Genomic DNA, 23,751 nt, shown 5'->3' with positions numbered 1-23,751 from the left:
GAATTCCCAGATTCGATTAAAGCGGATCTTAGTGCTTAAATATTTCTTGTGTGAATTTATATATATATATATATGTATATACATATATATATGTGTGTGTGTGTATATATGATTTGTAAAGTGCATGATCATTTTTAAATCTAAGTCCGAAAAAACTACTATATGATATTTCAGAATGACCGCTAAATACTTCGTGTGCTGGTAGAGCGGACTAAACTAAATCGAAAAGTCCTCTACCATTTTACAATTTCACGATATTTATTTATGAAGTAGCATTAATAAAAAAAAAAAACAAAAATAAAACTTATTAACAAAAATACGCCACTTTTAACGCAAAGAATATATTTTGTGATAAGTGCGAACATAACATGCAGAGTCATATTAACCTTGCTTATAGAATTTTTTTTCGAGATAAGCCTTCACTCGCGATATTGTTACGCTAAAGCTCTTCAATTACTGTTATTGCGGAGATAAATAGATAAAAAGAACACACACACATACACGCACACACGCGCACATAATTGTAAAAAAATCTTTACTCATTCATGCGAATAACGAATGGTAGCTCGGATGGCTGGTTAGGATTAAACGGGTAGTGTGGCAAGCGTCAACGCACACGCTGCGTGTGAAAGTGGCGGTACCTAAAGCGGGTCGCGCGGAAAAAATCGACCTCTCTCATTACACGATTAATTAGCGGACGTACGATGAGCAGTGAGTGTAACGTGTGGTAAGCGAAGGGTATGTACGTGAGGCGAATAAAACAAATCGCCGATGCGGTTGTTTTGCAATCACAGTCGCGGGCTGTCGGTCATTGTAATGAGCGAGGAGATTCAGAAACGATAATTATCCCTCTTGTTCTGGTATAAATGTTCTCGAGTGTGCTTTCCTTGTACGAGGAAGAGTCTGCTGTGAGTGTACATTTTTTAAACAATTGCATGTATGTGCAGTCTTATAAAATAAGCTTCTCACTGGTAATGAAAACTAGATTTTAATGAAAACAATTGTTCTCTATATTTTTCATTATTTTTACGATATATTTATTTACATTAATGAAAAAAATTTAATCTAACTCGTTACGTTGGATGCCGATATAATCGGCGCTAGAACCCACAACTTTCACATGAATGCCGACTATAGTCGGCGCTAGGATTAAAAGGGTTAAAGGTTAAAGGCAACGGCTTAACGTGCGGCGACAAGAATGCAGGAGGAAGAGGAGGGTTTGAAGAATGTCAATCTTGTTGGCGTACGTGGATGGAAAAAGTGATGTAAAAGTTGCAGGATGGAGGCCACACCCTGCTAAGGTCGGCCGTTGGCGGTGGTGTGGTGGCGAAAAAGGGGTATGGAGAGGCGGGAGGGGGAGAGTAATATCTCGCGTTGTAAAATCCACCCATGTGAAAAACAACCGGGGCACATCGCTATACCATTTACGGCTTGATAGGTGGTAGCGTGCTTTAAGCTCTGTCTTTTCTCCGCGGATGACATAGGCGGCCACCCTCTCTTCTCTTTCTCCCTACTTCTACTATTTCATTCTCCCTCCATCCGTTCTCTCCTGGTCCTCTTTTTGCGCTCAATTTCTCTCTGTCTCTCTTTCGATTCCTTCTCGGTTCGTAGTAATTTCTTCCAACTCATTTCTAGACGCGTCATAGTTTCTGCTAACATCCAACAGTCTCTATCGGATCGTTTGAATCTGTCTCTCCGCAGTCTGACACGTTGTCTTCCTCTTCGTTACAGTTATTCCATGAGATCTTTCAAATTCATTTCTCTCTCGAGTTATTTGCAGATCTCTTTCAGTTTCACCTAGACTCTGCTATATATATATAATTTCTCTTTCTAATCCTCACAGTACTATTCTTTCAGTCTTTTCCTAGTTTATTTTAGTTTCATCTGCTTCCCTTATTTATTTTAGACTTCATTTCGTTCAGTTAATTTATTGTAGTTTTTTTTACTACTTCCATGAAATATCAACTTTTATCATCCCATGATTTCAATCCGGATGATTTTTGTTATCTCTCTTTGTTAAATTCCTGTTCGATTTTCTCACTATTATCCCAATCTCTTTCGCTGTTGTCCGATCATAGGCATTGACATCTGATAAATCCTATCGTGATATAGAGTATCCAAATAGAAATTTCTTACATGAACTATTATAGAAAAACGGTGCGTAATTAAGCGACATTGAAGATTATTCAAAAGTAGGGTAGGTTGTCTTTAAAGAGAAGGAAAAAGAAGTAGTAAGTATGATATGTATCCAGTTATCTGCATTTTCAGAAAGTGCCATCCATTGTTGTACAAGAGAGATAGTTATAGTACAGAGAATATTGGAGCGATGTCAATTACTACAAATCACAGTGCAAGCAAAATCTTCAAATCGGTTTTACGAATTGCAAATTTTTTTACAGAATTAAAATACGCGCAAATAAAAAGTTTGGAGTATTGATTTTACAAGAAAATCAAAAGAAAAATTCATTTTATTATTGAAATAAGATATGTGCTGTGCAAAAAAACCCGCTGGCAGAAATTTCTTATTTTAAAAACAAGCCGAAGATTCATCATAGTATGTATAAATAAAAGATTTGCAAAATTATAACGTTAATAAATTCTTTCTTTTCTTTCTCCTAATTTTTCTCTATTTAATATATTTTATACATAAATTCTTTTGATCAATTTTTAACTGTTTTTTTATTCTAAACTTTGTTATAATACATTAATTCTATTGATGTGCACTGCAGTGCATTAATTCGCTGGATCATAGTAGCGGCCCGACTTATCGACATTTATTTCTTACTCAAATACTATCAACTTTACAGAAAAACTGCAAGAGACAAAAATCATTTATTTTCTTTTCATAGAACTCTAAGAATTTTTTCAGAATTTTTTATCAACTTTTTAGTACTGCATTTTCTTATTTTCGGTAAGTCGGACCGCTACTATGACCCAGCCAATTAATACACTGCACTGTACATATACATATATAATAATAAGAGTTCTCAAATAAAATTCTGTTCTAAGGAATAGTTAAAAATTGATCAAAATTTAGTTTAATTTTATAATAAAATATAGCTGCAATAAAGTATAGATGCACAATGGAAATATAAATGGCTTTTTACAGAGTGTTATAATTGTTCTGAAACATCCTGCGCATTTGTTCTCATTTATTGTAAATTTTCGTTTATCTAGCATGCAATTTATCATCGACCTATGCATTTATCCGCGCGGTCGCGTCTTATCAAATCGAAACGGGGTAATGAAATTGGACGGGTCTGACGGTCGTCGCGACACCCTTAATTTCCGGCCGGGGTGGTGGCGCACGATGGCGAAACAAGCGGAAACGAGACGTTATATTTATGTTAAAACTTAAACGCTCGTCTTAAGTGCCAACCGAGTGTAGGCCAAAGCATCGCGTTGCCTCACGGCCACGGTTCTTCCGATCGGAATATTTCTACGATGAAAACTTCCTTCGCGTTGGTCGGAAAATTTCCAGAACAGCATAGAAATTATTAGCAGACGTCGCGAATAGCGAATGGGGAACACTAAAATAGAGACTGCCTGATTCTCTTCGATATTTTACCGTATTTATAAGAGTTTACTGGCTAATTTCTTTAAATGTTAGTTAAAGAATGACGAAACTATTATTTTCCACAAAAATATAACCTATACAAAACATTAAAAGAACGTTGCTGAGACTTTGCAATGCTCAATGTTGAAATGTGAATTTTCCAATGTTGAATCTGTATTGATTGTTTTAAATTGATTATTAATGTTGTTAAAATTAAAGTGTTCTCACTTGAGCAAAGATCTGAATATTAATCGTCGTCTTATCCTCTCTTTGTTGAGGAAATTAACGCCCATTTATTATTTCAAATATTTACCCCTCACTGTGGCTGATTAATATTTTAATCGTTTCTATAAAATCCATTTTGAGTTGCTGTAGTCGAGTAAAAAATTTACAAATTTTCCGAGAAAATTACTAACATGGCATATTGTGTCCGCTGCAAAGGGGTGGCAGCGCATCTAAAAAGAACCGGCTCGCCATTAATTAGCCTTGATATGCGCGATATTGACTCACCTCTTCCTTCTTGCTTGAGACTCTGCATTTCGCCTAAATGAATGCGGAGTTGCGAAGGATGCAGCTGCCGCTGCGAGAAAAATGTGGCGTCACGGAAATTCCTGGCGCAGTTTTCCTTTTTATCTGCACAAATATAAATCATCCTTGGTTCAAACCACGTCTTATACTGCGTGCATATATAGGTACAATTTCCGAGATATTTTTTCGCTTATCACGCATAAATAGAAATCTAATTTATTATTACTACAATAATGTGCGATTTATTGCTTGTAATGTAATTAATAAGCACTGGCGAATAAATTAGAGATTCTTTAAAAATTAGAAATTCTGTTGAATAAATAAGAAATTCTTCTGTAGAAGTAAAAAAGTTGTACCTAAACAATATCAAAAATAGACCGTTCTTCGTGCTTTTAATAAAGCATTTACAGTAATAAACGTTCAATTTGTTGTATTTTGTACGATAAATAACTTGATAAATTTGTGAAGATTTACTAAACAATATTACAAGCTTTTATCATGTATCAAAAAATCAGTAGTAATAAATGTTTTTTTTGTGTGTATTTTATAAATATAATGCAGAAAATGATAAAAGCCAATGCAGTTACTAGCGCGCGAGAAAACATATTTAATCATACAAAATCGAAAACGCCTAACATATGCATTTTTCATTTTTAATTATATATATAATGTGTATAAATATACATATTTTACTAATAACTGTGTTGGCTCTTATATATAGACTTTCTTCATCTTTTATATTAAATTTATTCTCCTCTTTATTTTATATTTTTGTTTTTATAAATAATAAGTAGAATCATATAAGATGGCTTACATGATTTCTGTTACTAATAACAATAAGAAAAGAATGGTTTCTGATATTTTTTGCTGATATTTAAAACCGAACTTTCTCTAAACAAATTTTAAAGGTAAACACAACTTTCTTAAATTTGAAACGGGTAGAATTTGAAAAGAAGTAATTGTTACGGCAAGAGAACTTTGCTCTTTCAGAGTTTAAGTTTCTTTAGTATGGTAGTGTGGAATTATTGATTTAAATTATTAGAAACTTCGAAACTATTAAAAATACAGTCAGAGCTCTGAATAGGTTGTGAATTTTCATAGAATTGTAGGCGAGCTTTAAATAAAAGACTGCGTACAAATCTTACGGAAAATGAACCCCAGAATTGGTGGAAATTTTACTATCATGATGATTTGATCAAAAGTCCTCATGAGCACGAGATTAAAAAATAGACAGTTTTCGAGATATTGAGTGTCACATGTTGGAAATATGACTAAATTCCAACAATTGAGACCCACCCTACTTCCCCCTGACTAGAAGAAATATTGCTAAAATATATACCTTGTGTTAGAAAATTGCGTAGTATTCATAAAAATTATTTTGTTTATAATTTTTTAATAAATAACGAGTGACAGAAAAGATGAATGACTTTGACCTTAAGGATCAAGGTTAACAGGTCAAGGTTAGTGGCAGGTCATTTGGGGCTGGCTATATAAAGGAAAAGTTTTACCAAAGATCATCTTATCTCTTATCATTTAAAAGATATATGCATTGTTACAACTTATCTCCGTTGTAACTGGCCCCAGTCTCCCCTACACATATCAAGTGATCTTTTTTCTCAAAAATTTTTTATTCTATCAATATTTACTATTATTTGATAGGAATAATCTCTTCCTTTACAGTAATTTCTTTTATAAATCCTAACACGGAAATAACACTTCTCTTCTCGTTTTTAGGCAACCATCACCGAGTTCCGGCACGACCGGCACCTCGACGATATCGTCGACGACCGGCGAAGGAGACACAGTACAGAGTATCGGAATGTACCCGGTAAGCGTCGCGACATCGTCAGCCGTGACGACGGCGACGCCGGTGACGACGGCGTCGGCGACCGTGCCGCTGGCCACTTCTGGCGTCGCCGCTGTAAGTTCTGGCATCGCCAGGAGCGTTTCCGCGCCAAATGCACCGCGGCCGATCGTCCAGATTAGCAATTCTTCGGTGAGTGCCTCGGCAGCGCAACGACCAAGGCTAAAAAGGAATCAAAGCCGCACTGAGGCCATCCGGAAGTGAGTATAAGACGATAGCGTAATCGTGCAATCGTGACAAGATCATTTTTCAGAATTTCTTAATTTATTTACTTAAATCTATTTTGTAATTAATTACTTTTTGAAAAAAATTGTATGTTGAAATATAAAAATTACGACAACACGAGAGTGATTCACACAGTGTAAAGCAAGCCTGTCAAATAGTGGTTTGCTAGAGTGGGTATAAAGAGAATGATACCAATTAGCTGGAAGTCGTCATTTGACGTCCTACATCTGGGGAGTTTCTATATGACGCAATTCCTCGTCTTAATCTCTTCTTTCTTTAACGTCTTCTTTCTAACAGTAAGGACACTTAATGGCGGAGCCAATCAGCATTAGGCACATGCATTGGCACCACTCTCTTTATATTCACTCTAAGCTCGCAAGCCAGCTGCGACGCCAACCGCTTCTCTCTCCAACTCGACCCTGAAATCAGCCGGCGGATCGAATTGGAGGGAAGCGCTCGGCGTCCTCGGCGGTGCGGCTGACTTGCGAGCCACTATCTGACAAGCCTGGTGTAAAGTCTTAGATAATTATTGCGAAAAGGTTAAACTTCACCAATGACTTTGACTTTTTTATATGTACAATTAAAATCGATATAATGCTGAGTTACGCACACTCTGAATCACGGATTTTTTCTAGTTTCTGAGATATGACACTTTAAATAATTAAATTTTTATTCACGATTACATTTACTTCCCACGCGAAGCAAGAACCTCCCCCTTGCCTAGGAGCGTGACTTTCCACGCGAAGCGATGTCCATCCCACCTCCTCCCTGCCAAGAGATGCACGATTTTCCAAACGAAGTGAGGTTCACTCATGATGGAAGGATAACATGGTGTGTGCAGTTGGACAGTATCTCTTTCTAAATCTCTGCCCTCTCTGTCTATGGACTGTTCATAAGAGTCAAGGGCTACCGACTGTGAAACGCGAAACATGAGGCGATATTCGTAATCCGTTCTTATTTTAAAACCATTTAACTGCACACACCATGTTATCCCTTCCACACAATGGGTCCACCTCATCCCTCCCCCTACCTAAAAGCACATAACTTTCCAGTTTCCATCAGTAGGGATGCTTGATACTTTCGGTTGCATCGATATTTTACATCGATATGCATTATATATAGACCAAAGTTTCGATACCTTAAAATATATCAGTATGAAAGTATCAATATCTCAATCAATATCGATACGCCAATATCAATGCGTAAAAAAATCAATATTTGCAAAATAGTAGATGGAAAAATCATCTTTGAGGTTATTCCAATCTCCAATCTTTTTGTAAAAAAATCGTTTTCCTCTACCAAAAGGGCGATTTTCAAACAATTTTTAATGTATCGAGATGTATATCGCCCATCCCTATATAAATTTCTTGTTTTGATTACTCCAATGTCAATTTGTCATTTCGTTTGACGACAGATGCGATTGGCAAATTCCAATAGACTAATCGACCGATTAGTTAATCGAAGTTGGTTAAATTAAGTGACCCTAATGCCTAGTGCAGACTGAATGCAACAAGCGCCAAACAGCGGAGCAGCAACTAACCAGCAAGGTGATATTTTTCACGCCACTGTAATCGTTTCACTGATTGGTTGCTGCTCCGCTGTTTGACGCTTGCTGTGTCCAGTCTGAATTGGGCATAACAGTGCAGCACTGTTTTCAACGACTCATCTCGAAAAAGCTCCACATTATTCTTTCGGTAACTCGAACCTCGAAACTTAAAATCGACATTCTCAAGATGGCTACCAATTCGAATCTATAGCATCAAAAGTCTCGACATGTCGATACGTACGAAAAGTATCGATATGTCGGAATTATCGAAACGAAAGTATCTATGAAAAATATCGATACTGAAAATGTTGGTAAAGTGTTAGACAATAGATATCCCTTATTTCCATGCAAAGTAAGATAGGATGAAAATATACGAATAATACAGTACGAAAAACTATTTGTTCCTGAGAGCGCTCAGTTATTTAAATAAGTATAACAACTAATTTTATAACAATAACATTTTAATTTAAAGTGGTGTTTTATGACAAATAAGTAAGTTATAAAAGAAAATGTATTTGACTTCTTTTTTTTTATAAAATTGAGTGTTATATATATATGCACGTGGTCAATATAATCGGCAACTTGCATTTAAAATAACATGTACGTGAATTTGATTGGTACCAATATCTTTTCAAATTTTGCAGCTATATTAGACGCGAAACAGCGCAGTTCTTCGGGGTTGATGAGGAATCGGAAGCCTCGGAGAAGCAGAGATGGCTGGATCGACGACGACGTATGGCGTCGAGGAAGTACGGTGCACTCGTACCGGAACACAGGCCGCCAGATCCGGACATCACCCGAGACGTACCGGATACTACCGAGACACCGGAAGTAAGTGCATTGTACCATGAGAATATACATTCTGTCGCGATTATAATAGTATGAGCGATTATAATCGATAATAACTGGGAGTTTGACTGCATCAGCAGTTCGATCCGTTCTACCTGCTCGTACCTGACAGGCGTCGCGAAAATTTTCAAACATCCTGTATATAGTATTTTAACTTTTTTGTAGAGTATGATATGAAGTCAGTTGAAAATATTAATTTCGTAATAAAATATAAATATTAGTCTATCTAATGGACGTCCATCGTGGATTTTTAGTGGATCATATATCGTAAATCTCTAATGAACACTCGAATGAACATCTATTGTAGATCGCTAATGGACATCTATGTGACTTCCATTGTAGAGATAGATGTCCCATAGAGTAATAGAGGTCATGTGGACGTTTAATGGATGATGTGTTCTGTGTGGGATATATCTAATTTTAATAACCTAATTTTAGTAACATAATTTTAATAACTTAATTATTTATTAAATTACTAAAATGTAACTTAATAAATAATTAAGTTACTAATATTGTGTATCATTAATAAATATTAGTAATTGAAAATAATTTATCATTTGAAGCTATTATAGCTTATTAGTTATATCAGATTAGAAGACGTGATAATAGTTAAACAATTATTTCATAAATTCGCTTTAATAATTTAACAAGGAGATAAATATGCCAGTGAACGAAACCCGCCTCGATGACCTTGACTCTGATATATATTATCAAGGTGACTCTGACATGAGTGACCTACAACAGGTTTTAGCCGTCACTCGTTATTCGTTAAAAGTTATTAACAAAATGAATTTAAAAAATAATGTCTTATTTTTGCCATAGATCAATATTAGAAACTATCCTGTATCCTTCCCTACGTAGGTAATGACTTTCCACCCGAAGCGAGGTCCATTCTATCCATAGAACTTACAGTAATGGAAGCGGAATAACTTGTCCAAGCAGTGAGTGAAAAGTGTGAGCAACATCTGAGAGACAGAAGATGTATTTCTGTATATATTTCTGTCCTGTTCAGTAACTTTTCTTCTTTCTGCGCATGTGCCAAAAGAGGATAGAAAAGGATAGAAAGATATTTCTGTCCTTTAGATGTTGCTCAATGTCCGTATTTCCCTTCCATCACTATATAAGTTCTATGACTCTACCTCCCTCCCCCTCCCCCTGCTTAGGAGCGTTCGACTTTTTACGTGAAATAAGATCAACCCGCGTGAAAAGTCGTTACGCCTCCAGGCAAGAGAGACCTCGCTTCTCATGAAAAGTCGTAAAATATATTTTAAAACAGAAAATTTTTGTTTTGTATAGTAGAGACATTTTTCAAACTTTTTTGTTAATAAGTTTTTAACAAATAACGAATGACGATTAAAATCTGTTGGAGGTCACTCAAGGTCAAGATTATCGGGACGGGCGTTCATCGGCCTTCATCAGCATATTTACCAACAAGAAAATTAGAGATTTCAGAAAATTGCGATAAAAAATACATTTCTAACTATTTCTAGGGTGTCACTCTCAGACGATGGCAACAACCAGTACGGAGGAAAGATTCTGTAGCGAGAATGACGCTGTCAGGTCTTCATTACATCGTCGAGGTGAGTTATTATCCCATTTTCAACCTCTCAGTCTTAACTGTGACGAAATCTGCTTTAATATTTTTTTAATCTTACGAAACATTATAAATTCTTGTTTTGTTAAATTATTTATTACAACGCTTTGTGAAATCGTTATTTGTCCAATTAATTGTTGTGTTAATTAAGAAATACAGAAATCAATTAATTAATTCTTAAATTTGTTAAACATTATTATATTGAACTTTTTAATTAAGTATTGTTTACTTGGAAAAGTTAACGCATAGTGTATTCAAGACCTAAAATATTAAAATTCGATTAATTCGACTAGCCTGTTCTCTTGTACAATTTTCTCGTTGTGCAACTTTATTTTTATCGAGATTGTCAATAAAAAGAAACAAAATAAATGTATAATAAACATATATATATATATATATATATACACATTTATATATATAAGTAGGTAATAATATACATAAGTCCATGGATGAATTTATTAGGATCACGGGTCGAGTGCAGTCGCGCGACAAAATTAGCCGGCTGGGTGTAAACCGCCTTCGTTGAATTACATTACATTAACCCTAAAGTTTAGATTAGCCAAAGTAGAGTAATATTCCAGTCATAAAAGTGGAGCGACCCGCACGCCTGTCGCCCCATTACGTAACTTCGGTTTCAGTTTACGCCAGAAGGGCTTATTTCCGCTCACGCCAACTTTGCGCCCCCCCTCTGCCCCTCTTCCAAACTAAAACAAAATTTCATCTTCGAATTATCCAGGTGTATCACCACTCCTGATTATTTTACAAATATTATGCTATACTATAATTGCTTATGGAAAAAAATAGATAAATATTCCTGTAAATTTAATATATTTATATTCAATCTTTTTTTAATCATTATGTAAGCTATGTTGCATCAAACTATACAACTTTTATTTAAAACATATTTTACGAAGATTAGAAACAGGTCTGTTTGTATAATCAATTAAATACGAGAAGTGCCAATTAAATATTGGATTAATACATCCACATGTATTTTAAATAAAAATTATTATATAACTTTGACCGTACTTAATTGATTTATTCAAACGATATTGTTTCTAATATTTTAATATTGTATGCATCCTGCTTTTCAACTCTCTATGCATATTGGTTATTGCGAAGAATATTGCTAAGGCTTCTGTGATCGAACGGTGAGCATGACCGCACAAGAGATCCGAGTTTAAATCTCGAACAAGTTCATATTTTTCATAGTAAATTCTTTACAAGGTTTATGATACCAGTAGGATTAAATTAAATTTTTAAGGTATTATTAATATTGCGGATGGATTGTGTGGAAAGTAATCGGCGCGTAATCATATTTTTGAGAAAAATTTATTTAAAATACATACGGATTAGTCCAGCATATTTTACGAAATTGTTTTGTTTTTGATATAATTTTATTTATTTTCTTATTTAGGGTATTTTATATATGTTTTTTTACGAACGTTATAAAACTTAATTGTTCTTGAAATCCTGACGTAATACATAAATTTAAAGATAAAATTTATTTTTAACATTAAAATATATTATCTACATGAAATATCAATTTCGTTTCCAATATAAAAACAATTTTTTTGTAGACTTGTATTATTAATCCAGCGATTATACTCTCTCTTCAATTCGATACGAGTGGAAGTGCTTTATAACCACAAGGTATATACAAAAACCATTTTATACAATTTAAAACACGCAAAAAGCAATTTAAAAAATAATAAATTGATATTTTGTCTATTTTCAAGTACACTCTCTCCCTTAAGGGGCTTTTTATTTTTTATTGCACAAAAAAGAATATTTTTTTACAAAAAAAAAAGTCTTTTAACTATGCAGTGAATTAATTTCACGTTACATACGTTTATTCTATATATCTTGAACAATATATAAAATAAAATTGTTAAAAAATATTAATTTGTTTAAAAGATATATATAAAATAATATTTATAAATTACATGTAGAATATAATTTCTCCACGATGATAAGCACGATATTTATGTATTTCGATATTTATATGAACAAAATCCTAAAATATATGTCCGTTCTTAAAATTAACTGTTAAATAAAAATGTTTTATAATTGATGAATGAAATAGAAAAAAATACTTTATTGCAAAACAAACATGGAACGATAACAATAAATCGAATCGTGTTCTCGTATCGTTTTCCGCCGACACTTGAACAATTGCCAATTATCTCGAAATATGTTCGAATTTATACTTTTTCGGTTTTTCAATTGCCTATTTGAATTCATCGAGCAGCATCTGCATACGCACACGTTGCACGATGTATTCTCCCCACGGACTATGCGCGGACAGTTGGTCGGCCATATTTCAAAACTTACCACTTAACTTGAACTAGTCGGACAACGACTGGAGCATGTATCACAGGAAAGTGTGTGCCTTCCTTTGGTATACATGATGACCCAGTAAAATACTTCACGCGCAACCTAGAAAGCATTGCCGCGGTCGAAGTTAATTTTAAGTCGAGCGAAAAATTCACGGTCGCTTGTAATCATTTTTATACATTAAGACACGCCATCCCAAGCATTTTAAGCTTTCATCGCGAATTATTTTGACTTTTCAGCATCGATGAAAATATCCGTTTCGCAATCATAATTTGATGAACAATTTGTGCGCAATTATTGAAATCATTATATCATTAGTAACTAATATAACTAATAACAATAACACAGGCCCACAAAAAAAGTACCCTGTGCTGGAGTGGAGACCCAGCTATTTTTATGTATTTTGAATCGCTGAATACGAATCTGACATAAAAATAGGGCCATCCAGGGCAAATTTTCAATCTAGAGCGAAAAAATGACCCATTTTTCCCATTTTTGACTCATTTTTTTGCTCTAGATTGAAAATTCTCCCTGAGGGGGATTCTCCCTGACTTCCTTAAAAGAGTAATCCCTTGAAATCATCAAATACGTATTTTGTGGTTTTTCATGATTTTAAACCGTTTCCAAAATATAGAGATGATAACATACTTTATAGACACCCTGTATATTACGTAATTATTTGAAAAGTATTAAATTAACTATTATACCTATGTATATAGTTATTTAGATAATTTATATTATACTTAATTTATCGATATTTATATTATACCGATTTAAATTCTATTTAATAATACAATATATATAATATAATTTTACATAAAAAATATTATATTTATTATTAAGTAAAATTTAAATGTACTCTCTAAAAGTAGATCAGTGTATTATTTTATTACTGACTTCAGTACTACACTTATAACTAATGTATCATCAGAATATTTACACTATTTTTCAGTAAAAATACATTGATTTATTTTTAGAGGTTATGATTTTCTGTAGAATCATTTGTAGAAAATCCTAAGCTTTAAAAGTGAATTAGTGTATTATTACTGAAGAATAATAAATATTCGCTGATAATTACGTCAGTTATAAATGTGGCACTGAAATTACTTTTAAAAAGTAAATGTATATAATATTTCGTAACATGAAATAATAATATATGATTCATGTACAATTTTTTCAAAATTATATGATTTTTTAAAATTGGGATTAAGATTTTTTTATTTGGGATTAAATGATATATGTGTATAGTTTGCACAATTAAATGAATCTTGATTTTTAGACGTTCACAATTATATCTTTTTATTAACTATGTTTTTCTTGATTAATACGAAATATCGTTGCGATCGTTCAATGTATGCTCATTTGATCGCATTTTTAAAAACGTACCAATAGATGGCCCACCCTGTATCTTTTTATTAACTATGTTTTTCTTGATTAATACGAAATATCGTTGCGATCTGTTAAATATGTTATTCGTTGTTACTTTGCATTACATTGCACACTGAACGTTTTAAACTAGCGGAACGATCGAATAATTTCCGCCGATAATTCCGCATTGTCCGGCATCCGATTTTTCTCTGATACCATGGAATTATTACGTGAATACCGAAAACACAAAGCGGCGAAAGTGGGGTCCGAAAAACGATACGTATTAATTTTGCCGTGATCCGTTCCGCGCGATCAAATCACAATTCTGCGATTCTCGCAATTGTGCTCTAGCAATAACGAAATTTATTAATCGGAAATACAGTCTGCGCGTTGCTTAAACTGTTTCGCAAGCCTCTTTTTAATTAACGATTATAACATATCATATTGAATCTAGAATAAAAGCTTTAAAACACATCACCCTCATACGCGCATGATATTTCGAAATAAATTGCACGATTTTTCACATCACCGTATATTTCTTAATAATTATTCCATTAGCCTCCATTTTTTTATAGTAATAATAATAATGATATTTAGAAATAAAATATTTAATGTCTGAACACTGCTTGAGAAAAATGTCTTGATTAAACCAACAAAATGTACCAACAAGATTAGCACTTTAATTATCATAACTAGAAATTCTGTTTGGTCTCGCCTTGTTGGTTTAAGCAAAACATTTTTCTTAGTAAACATTAAAGAATTAATGTAACATTTTTTATCGAGTTCTTTGCTCGTGTTAGCCCCCTTTTATACTCCATCTTAATATATATTCTGTTAAAAGCATCCGCATTATAATTGTAGATAGAAAAGTTTATAATGCAAAAAGCTACATCTCATTTTATGTGCGTATAAAGACCAATCAAGCAAAAATAGCAGCCGTTAACACTCGTCCAAAAACACGGCTGCAATATTGCGCTCTGATTAAAATAACGCCGATCTTAATAATGGAATTTATTAGATTTCTGCTAATAAATTGCAGCACTGCTGTCTCCTTATTACACGCTACGCTCGGACGATGTAAATTTTAATAAAAAACTCACGCGTGCACCGCGCCGTCATTAATTACGTCCCTTAAGCGGGATGCATAAAAGGCGAGTAAAGCGAGTTACGAGGGTAATCTACTCCCTTCGTTACGCCGCCCTAAGATTTAAAACACTTCGTTACGTGCGTCAGACGCGACGTATCTCTCTCTTCTCTCTTGTATTCCATCTTTTTTTTTTTTAATTTCGCGGAAATAGCGAATTGCGCGCATTGTCGCATTCATGCGAGAGGCAAATCTTACCTCTTCGCGCGACAGAATGAAAAGATAAAATGATTACCTTATCCTTGATTCTCAAGGTTTAGTTATGTAATTTGTGCAGATTTTTCTCCTCTATACTTACAAAAGCGGTTCGGTAACTCGGAAAATTTCTAAAAATCTGAAACCTCGGAGAAATAAAGTATTTATAGACTTAATTATATAGTAACTCTCTATTTCGACTAAGAAACGGTTTCAAGGATGAAAATACTTCTTCAAAGAAAATCTGACTTTTCATATTTGTATTAATAGAAAGATCTGAGAAATTCTGTATAAAATTTTGAAAAAATATTAAATGCAAAATTTACTATTTTTCATGGTCTACAATAACGTAATAAGAAATATAGAAACACTTTTTAATGTTCTTCTACTAGTCTTTTAACCCTTTGTTGAATGTTTTAAAAACATATTTTGCTAAATCTTACAAGGAAAGGCCCCCAACTCGGAAATTTAAAAAATTATGAATCTCTAGCAATACATAGGGGATACTCTGACATATAAAAAGAAATTTTTTTTGCTATCCGAATTCATCTTATATAAAGGACAAAATCAGTCTTTGAAGATTGCCCTATTCCTTAAAAAGCTTTCGATTAGGTATATGTAAAAAATATATGAGTATTGATGTTTTTTATTCTGTAAATTTTAACATCTCTGTAGGCCTAATAGAAACGTCAAGATGGATATAATGCTTAATACATGCACTATCTGCATGTATTTCGAAGTAGTAACTGCGTGGCCGCATCTGCCGACGTAGTCGTTAATGCCGGATTATGCAGATCTGAATTTAATTATATTCTCGCAAAATGATGGATTTTCCAGTGAATGCTCATTACACGTTTGCCATCATCGTTGATCGATATCATTGGTGAGCCAATAATGTAATCTAATAATATCGTCGGTACGAATTAATCAGGTCTCGAATTATTGCCGATCATTACCGTCAAATCAGATCTTTTAAAAGGTAATTTCCTCGTCTTCTTTTCAACAGTTTTCAATAAAAACTTCAGTCTTGTCATTCCATTCGAACGGGATTTAATTTAACTTTGATAAATAAAAAAGTTTTTTAAATTTCATATAATTGATTTTCTATCAAAGTGTATTGTGTCACCTTTAGGAATTAATGAAAATAAAAACATAAATAAAATTTCGATTTAATTGTTAAAATCTGATGAATATTATTAAGTATTCTTTTTATAACAAATAAATAAAAAATGTGTCATAAAATTGGAATATTAATGACGAGGCAATAATGTAATCATGTTGAATAATAATATTGAATTTATCTTCTAATGTCGATATAAATATCTTATACTTTTATTTATTAAAGAATTTATGTTAAACATTGAGATATTTATGTCATACATTTTGAGATATTTGACATGGAAAGAATATAAATGCGAGTTGTTTTTTTTATAATGGCGGACCCATTAAAACGGAAAAATTTCGAAAGCGAGACTATGTCTCTGTGAAATTCGAACGGAATTTAATTTCGTGCACGGCTTGCGGGAATTAACATTCGTTCTGTTTATTGCTTCGTATCAAGTCCTTCCGATCGGATTTTATAGTGTCGCGGCATGGTTCTCGGTCGTTAATCGTCACCCTCGCAATTAAACGGCGTATTTTGAAAAATGTGCTACGCTGTTTTTAATTAAAACTTAAAAGCCTTTGATCTTTCATTATCGCTTCGATATCAGTTTTTAAAAAAATTCTTATAGAAAAATTTCAAGAGGAAATTAGCTTAAAATTTATGAAAGAATAGAAAAAATAGTTTTACTGAAGTATCTAAAAGTTTATCTAGATATAGATCTGTTGGGATCGAATAGGTGGAGAGCAAGTGAACTAATATTCATACACAACGTTTATTAAGATACTAAAAGACTTGAAGATGTGCACACGGAAAAAATGGACGAGCTTATATCTATATGTAAACCGAAAACGAAGCTGTGTCGATAAACATAGATACTCTAATGAGTCGACATCTATCGCGCGCGCGCTGATCGGTAAAGATGATTGCATTAAAAACAATCATTTTTATACTTTAATAAAATCAAAAACTGCTTTTTTCTTCAAAAATCAAAGTTACAATTTTTATCTCAAAACTGAATTATTTTCTTTTTCTGGTGCAGAAAGTAATTTTCATCATTTTTCTAAACATTTTTTCCAATATTTGCATAGCAAAATAATTTAGTAGAAACCTTAAAGAATATATGTGAATTTTTACAGAATTTTTCGAGCACTTTAAGAGCACCTTAAAATCGAGTCGGACACGAATGACCCATGTGTGTCGTCCAAAGGTACCGAAAATAAGTGTGATGTTCGAGGGTTAAGAGTAACAAGAAATAAATAATTCGACCCTTTATAATTGTATATAAAAAATAATAAATTCCAAAGGTTAATTTGGAGTCAGCACGATAAGAAGTGCGCAAAAAAGTCATTCTTTCTATGTATTGACAAATTTTGATTAGCTTATTTTGCGGCATCGTATATATACGCGTGGATTTGCCCTACAAAGACATCATCTCGTTAGTCAAAAGACATATCTAACAGTCGAAGAAACAATATATCGGAAAAAGTTGCGAACTTAAATTGCCGTTTAATACCGCTATAGTTTTACAAAGTTACGGGATGACGGGAACTGCATGGTCAGACACGAGTGCAACTGGTTTGCACTTACTACTGGCTGGTAGCAGCCAGTAGGTGTCAGCGAATGGACGATCGGTTGAACAGCGCGTGAGTGTGCTTTCGACAGCTCTGACAGTTTATTAGTGGTATCGAGACCATAACTAGGATGTAGCGCGCAGTTAGCAATAGCCACGAAACTTTGAACGTCGATTTCTAACAGTTTGCTTCTCTTAACGTTACCATAAGACAGCTCGCGTGCCTCAACCATCTCGTTGAATCTATCAACATTTAAGAAATCAGGCTTGTTAGTTGTGAAATCGAGTTAGCGGAGATTATTTAGTTTCTTCGGTAGACACCTGAGATTTATCGAAAAAGAATAAACTTTATTTTTAAATGAAATTTATTTTTTATTACCATACCAATAAATCTCAGATTTCAAGACTAAAAAAAACTTCGGCGCGCGATTTGCAGAATTGCATAGATATATCTATATTCTATTCTTAGGATTTTAAATGTACTCTTTTTCTCCTACTTCTGAATTTAAATATACTACTTATTCTGCACTACAATTTAAAATGTCCTGTTTTTTGTTCTACTTTTAAGACTTAGTGTCCTATCTTTATACTACTTTTTAATTAGGAATGTCTTAGTTTACCTAGATTAGATCTGGTCACCCTAACATCATTTTTCCCCTGCATTCGCGAGAAATTCTTTTGTGATCATTATCACTGATAACAGAAATGTAAGGAAATTGGTACTTTTGGCGAAAGAATCCAGACAATTTTTAAAAATACGAATATCGCGATCTTGTTTAATCGAAGCACGTGTGTTCTCAGTCGTTGACAAGGCAGCGTCCTCGCGAGCGCTCCCAATCACGTCCGGAATCACGCAGCTTCCCGCCGAGCACGATCGCATATCTGTCGAGGACAGATCCCGAGGACAGGCCTGACAGCGGCCAGGACGAAGACGAGTCCTTCTTTGAGAGGCCCCCGCCGCCACCACCACCCCTTCCGCTTCCGCCGTCATCTCAACAATCGCAGACGCAAATCGATCAGACTCCCAGCGGATTGGTCAAGGATGAAGAGATCGGCGTTAAGATAATAAATATTCTCGACACTACGCAGGATCGCGAGGGGATTAGTACCGAGGAGTTAGTTGGGTAGGTCTTATGAGATTAAAGAATTCTGCAATATGTCAGATATTCAAAAACGTCGTAATTGTCGGTAGCGACGGGTCAATTACATCTACATCTCATTCACGACACAGATATACACATCTGTATTTTACCATATTTTGTCTCGTAAAAGAAGTACTCTAAAAAACCTTTTTAAAAAACAAAAAATATACGTCAAGTGCATAAAAAAGGTATCGAATATTACATTTTTCTTCTCAAAAACAGATATGAAATAAATGCTATTAGCCAAGTATTTCATCGCGCAAGACACATAAGATAGACTGAAAGTGGCTATAATTATTTTTTATTTTTATATATTATTACTCTAATATTCAATAAATATTAATTATTATTATTATCTCTTCATTTTTTAAATTAAATTTTATATTATTATATTTAAAAAAATTTACAAAAAGCAGTGAAATATCCCTAAAAAAAACCTCCTTAAAAAAGAAAAAAATACACGCCAAGTGCATAAAATACACGTCAAGTGCCTTCCACTCTTTCTCTCTCTCTTTTCCTCTCTCGTTTTCTCTCCACTTTCTCTCGCTTTTTCTCGTTCTTTCCTTGCTCTCACTTTCTTTCTTTTACACTCGTTCTCCCATAATATTTCCCCCGCTCTCCCCTCTTTCTCTCTCTTTCTGATTGTCTGTCTCATGTACATAAATAATATTACACATGTATACGTATTAATGGAGCACGTAGCATAAACAGCGTGTAAATCTACAATACTACTAGGGACTCGAGTTCGACCCGGCAGATCTAAGAAATTTTCACGCGCTTGTAGCTCCTCTTCGGCGATCTGGCAAACCACCAAGAGTATTTATTGCCAAGAAAACCTCTTAAACTGCCGTTCGAAACATTAAATTGTGGGTCCCGTATGTCTGTGAACAACCTGCACACTACGGGCATACATACAAAAAGTATAAGCCCTGTCTCGACTTTGGGATGTTGCGCCATCGAATGAATGAATGAATGAATGAATGTGCATTAATGTTCATTTTCGTTGCTAATTTAATATGTTATATGAAGGCATTGTGTGAAAGCAGCTTAACGGACAAAACGCTTTACATATATATGGGTTTATCTATGTGTCTGAAAAAATCTGAAAATCTGAAATGGTACTTTTTATGGATTCGATATCTCGGGATTGCATCAATTTTATTCAAACTAATCGCAATCGAAAGATCGCGCTGGCATTATATAATAAAAGTGTTGTTAGATTTTTTATTGTAGTTTCCGAGTAATTTTCATCGAAAAATTTGCCAATATCAAAACTCCGGATAAAGCTAGTAGTAGCATCTCGAATTTGACAGCGGCACGAATATATACGCAATGACGTTCACGCGTTAAGCGGTCAAGTGGTTCGTTTTATATTTTTATGCACTTGGCGTCACTCAACTTTGTTATAGGACTCTTTCAATTTCTTTTTTTTTTTTACAAAGATTTACAAACTTCTACAGAGTTGAAGTTTGCAATTTGACTTTTAAAACTATTATAATAAATAAAATTATTTATTCTTTACTCTCGCGATATTATAGATATAATCGAATTCAACTATATTTTCTCGTAAAAATAATATTGTGTTATGAGACTTCTCCGACTTCTTATTTTTATAAAAAATAACGAAGATTTGTATAGAGCTGAATTTTACAATTTGGTTTTTAAAATATTACAATTAATGAAATTATCTGCATCTCAATTGCATAGTGCAGATATCAAATAGAGTTTTTATTTTTTTTTCTTTTTCTAAAAAATATTGCTTTGTACGGATCTGTGGGCGATTTTCCTAATTATATAAACACTAACAATACCGCAATTGCGATTTTCTTAGTAGTTTAACTGTAATTTGGTTGAACAGAAATTTGTTTTCGATAGATGTCTCCATTGTGTTTTCTATCGATCCTTAAAATTCTATAACCTTTTAGAAATTTTTTAGAGAGAAATTAGAGTTGTTAGATTTTTTAATTTTTGAATAGTGAGACATTAAATACTTTCTTTGTGCAGGTTCGCACAGCAAAAGGATGACAGGACGACAATCGACGGACAAGCCAGGCGACCCCGTTCGATCACGAGGGACCACTATATTTCCAGGTGAGAGTTCTTTTCCTTCTTCTCCTTCTTCTTCTTTTATTATAGGCTTTGCCTGTTTTTTTTCACGCATCGTATTCTGGGTTCTCTATTAACAATGACTTCCAACTCTTGGTCCTTCTCTTCGGCAGTCCTCCAGGAGGCCGTTTGTTTATCAGCTTGTAGTTTCTTGCTATCTTTATTAAACGTGTGTCATTAGCCACCTTGATATGGTTCCAATCCCTTCTCCGATCTCTGATGAATTTGACGATATCTAATATTCCGCATTTTTCTCTAATCTCTTTATTTCTTATTCTGTCCCTTTTGGTCTTCCTGATTATTGTTCGTCGAATACTTATTTCTGTGATGTGGCTGAATTGCTTTGTCCTCTGTTTCGGCGCGTGTTTCAGCCCCATATGTTAATATTCATTCAACAATTGTCTTGTACACTTAAACGTTGCTTTCTGTTAGGTGTTGTACTTTCATACCGTATCCTTTAGTCCTCCTGATATCTTACTCCCTTGAGTGTTTGCTGCCTGCCGTCCTCTTACGGATTTCAACTGCTAGAGATGTTGACGCCTAGGTAGTTGAAGCTCATTGTGTTGTTCAATTATGTTTCTTTTGACCTCCAGCTTGCAACGTTGTGGTTTCTTACCATGGATTTGATTTTAGATGTGGATATCTTTATATTGTATTTCTTCGCAGTATTCACGAGAGTGTGTAGCATGCGTCGCAGATAATCTTCCTCTTCAGCTATGAGAATAGTATCGTCAGTGTAGCATAACATATTATCAGTAATTTGTTCCTCCATTCGATATCCGAGGAAAGTGATCTTTTAATTATCTGATTTTTGCTCAAACATAGCTTGTCAGTTTCGGGTACAAAAGAAGTTCGTGCGGGAAAAAGGGTTGCGTAAGATGCTGAGATAAACGAACAATAAAGCTCGAAAATTTCCATGACGTCCAATAGACTAACCCGATTGAAAGCTTTTGTCTACAAAACATAGATATTTTTTCTTGGGAGGATGTCTTTATGTCCTTTGTGTAATAAATGTATTTAAAATAAGTCACGAGGTAAACGGATATGTTACTATCACGACAGACGAACACTGACTAAAGAATGATAAAGTAATCTTGGTATTGCAATGTCAAATGTTGTTTATTATCGGAATATATGCCTTATGGAGGCTCTCAGTATTTGTTGGTAGATTAAGGTTGTGTTTTTTTATTTTTTCATGTTTAACGTTTTCAAAATCAAATACTTATTATAACATGGTTCTTTGTCTAAAATTTCGATGTTATTTCAATCGAAGTCATGTTCGTGTTTTGCAACCTATATTTCGTTATTACTGAACGAGCAGATGTATTCCAGCGTACAATCTATTAGAATTACCTCGATGATACGATGATTGTACGGGCAGTCAGGTTTGTATATCTGCGGCAGTGCATAGACTTTCGGCAGTGACCCATCGCTACATAACAAGTGTCTATATTGAGTCTATAATGACTGATCATTAAATTTACTTTTTGATATCATAGCAAATATCTATTGTAAATTTACAAATATTTTGAAATTGCAACTAAACATAATATGATTTGTAAATCTACTGCACATTTCTATTGTAGAGATATTGTAAATTCACAAATATTTTTAACAGTGTACAAGTATCGAAAATTTACTGAATTTATGTATCTATAGTTAAAGTGTTGTGAAATCACAAACATTTCTAACAGTGTATCTTTAAGCTTCAAATTTCTAAGAGTTTGTTTGCTTTGCCTTTGAATTTTCAAAATCCAAGAGCTATTGACATTTGGACATTGCAAAGGTTACACACGATTTAGATGATCGCAAAACATTTCATATTCAAACAAAAGCAATTTGCAAAGTAGATTTGTTGTTGACCGACAAATGCACAAACATGTACAACAAGAAAGAGATTACAGAAAAACAAGTTGGAGCAGGTCGAAGTACGACGCGCCTCCGGCGGAGGGTACAAGAGTGCCACAAGAGGAGGGGGTGACTCTTCGCAGCCGGGAGATAGCCGGGGCCACGAGGATCTCCCGTAGCACGATCGATCGTGTCTTTGACAACAGTAATCGACGGCGATACGGGATGGGCATTGTCGGTCGCTTCTTTGGGTAAATTTATATTTCATTCCTTATTGCGAAGTCTGAAATAAATTAAACTCTTGTGAGAGCTACTGTCTTAATTGAAAACTAATTAACTGATTGTATAAGACTATAAAATGTAAAGCGTTCCAAGAAAAAGTGAAATCCATGTAGTTTTCATAAGGTATACTTTAGACAGAATATTAGTAAAGTAAATTTTATTAATTAATCTACCATATATCTTTTCCTCTAAATTAAATTATGTCATTATAAAATTTTTTTATACACCTAGAAAAAAACAGTAGTAGCAATTATATAAATGACAGCTATACAAGTTTTGTGTAGAATTAAGTATATAGTTGAATAAACTATGTATTTTATAATTATTGCAATTAAAACTACGAATAGTTACGAAAACTTATGTTTCTTATAAAATAGTTTATTCAACTTTTTTTGTATTTTAATTCTATATATAAAATTTATATAGTTGTGATCTATATAAATATCATATAAAAATACGCTTTTGGTAAAAGTTCCGATTAGGGGACCCCCC

General features: G+C 33.8%; 1 protein-coding gene and 1 long non-coding RNA gene across 4 annotated transcripts in view; one reads left to right on the top strand and one right to left on the bottom strand.

Moving 5' to 3' along the window:
• Positions 1 to 23,232, top strand: part of rho-5 (rhomboid-5) — a 109,323-nt gene extending 86,091 nt beyond the window's left edge. Inside the window, exons 7-12 of one of the 3 annotated variants that reach the window (XM_018517871.1) lie at positions 5,819 to 6,148; positions 8,364 to 8,550; positions 10,059 to 10,148; positions 18,683 to 19,005; positions 21,028 to 21,114; positions 23,034 to 23,232. In XM_018517871.1, the coding sequence (XP_018373373.1) occupies positions 5,819 to 6,148; positions 8,364 to 8,550; positions 10,059 to 10,148; positions 18,683 to 19,005; positions 21,028 to 21,114; positions 23,034 to 23,232 (1,216 nt within the window). Of the gene's footprint in view, positions 1 to 5,818; positions 6,149 to 8,363; positions 8,551 to 10,058; positions 10,149 to 18,667; positions 19,006 to 21,027; positions 21,115 to 23,033 lie in introns of all 3 variants that reach the window. The other 2 variants (XM_018517872.1, XM_018517870.1) reach the window with 2 other exon arrangements.
• On the bottom strand, positions 3,775 to 4,221 carry LOC108767808 (uncharacterized). The gene is made up of 3 exons (XR_001940457.1): positions 4,067 to 4,221; positions 3,870 to 4,011; positions 3,775 to 3,796 (listed from the first exon to the last, which is right to left on the bottom strand). It is a non-coding gene; the product is annotated as an uncharacterized LOC108767808 (long non-coding RNA).
• Positions 23,233 to 23,751: the final 519 nt, after the last annotated feature.

This window comes from Trachymyrmex cornetzi, unplaced genomic scaffold (assembly GCF_001594075.2).
Source record: "Trachymyrmex cornetzi isolate Tcor2-1 unplaced genomic scaffold, Tcor1.1 scaffold726, whole genome shotgun sequence".
NCBI lineage: Eukaryota > Metazoa > Arthropoda > Insecta > Hymenoptera > Formicidae > Trachymyrmex > Trachymyrmex cornetzi.
The sequence above is the reverse complement of the archived record's forward strand: the minus strand, read 5'-3'. Positions and strand labels throughout refer to the sequence as shown.